The sequence below is a fragment of the Cariama cristata genome, unplaced genomic scaffold (assembly GCF_000690535.1).
Source record: "Cariama cristata isolate BGI_N322 unplaced genomic scaffold, ASM69053v1 scaffold37108, whole genome shotgun sequence".
NCBI lineage: Eukaryota > Metazoa > Chordata > Aves > Cariamiformes > Cariamidae > Cariama > Cariama cristata.
Genome location: NW_009632288.1, coordinates 356 through 852, shown reverse-complemented (window position 1 = coordinate 852; position 497 = coordinate 356). Strand labels below are relative to the sequence as shown.

At 65.8% G+C, this 497-nt stretch overlaps 1 protein-coding gene across 1 annotated transcript in view; it reads right to left on the bottom strand.

Annotated features, from left to right (window-relative positions):
• LOC104166396 (thrombospondin-3-like) overlaps nucleotides 1–497 on the bottom strand; it is a gene marked incomplete at both ends in the record, with an annotated part of 3,442 nt that overhangs the window by 2,603 nt on the left and 342 nt on the right. The window contains 2 exons of the mRNA XM_009706296.1: nucleotides 10–112; nucleotides 208–466. Coding sequence (XP_009704598.1) covers nucleotides 10–112; nucleotides 208–466 — 362 coding nt within the window. The remainder of the gene's footprint in view (nucleotides 1–9; nucleotides 113–207; nucleotides 467–497) is intronic.

Sequence of the window (497 nt, the reverse complement as noted above, 5' to 3'; positions counted from 1 at the left end):
TGCCATTACCTGCGCTGTGAATGGACTCATCTCCTTGGAAAGGGCACTCGCTCAGGGCCCCGACGCGGCTCATGGACCCTCCCAGGATCAGCTTCATCGACTCCACGAACCCCTGATGTACAAGGGGAGATGCAGTCAGCCGTGGGGGGCATCCTCGAGGGCGCGGGGAGGGTCTCGGCCCCCCAGGGAGGGGGTCTCGGCACTCACCTGCATCCTCTGGTAGGCCTTCTGCCCCGTGCGCACCTCGATGGACTCCACCTCTGCCAGGGGGATCTCCGACAGCTCGGGCAGCCCCACGCTGGAGTCCACCTGCTTGCAGTCGACGTAGAGCTCCACGCTCAGCATGTCCCCGCGCAGCCCGCTCAGGCGCACGATGATGGAGTGGCTTTGCCCGTCCGCCACGTGCGCGTGCTGCAGGTTGACCGAATGCAGCTTGTTGTCTTCCCGCAGGTAGCGCACCAAGACTGCGGAGGAGTGGGGAGGGGTCGGCAGCTCTC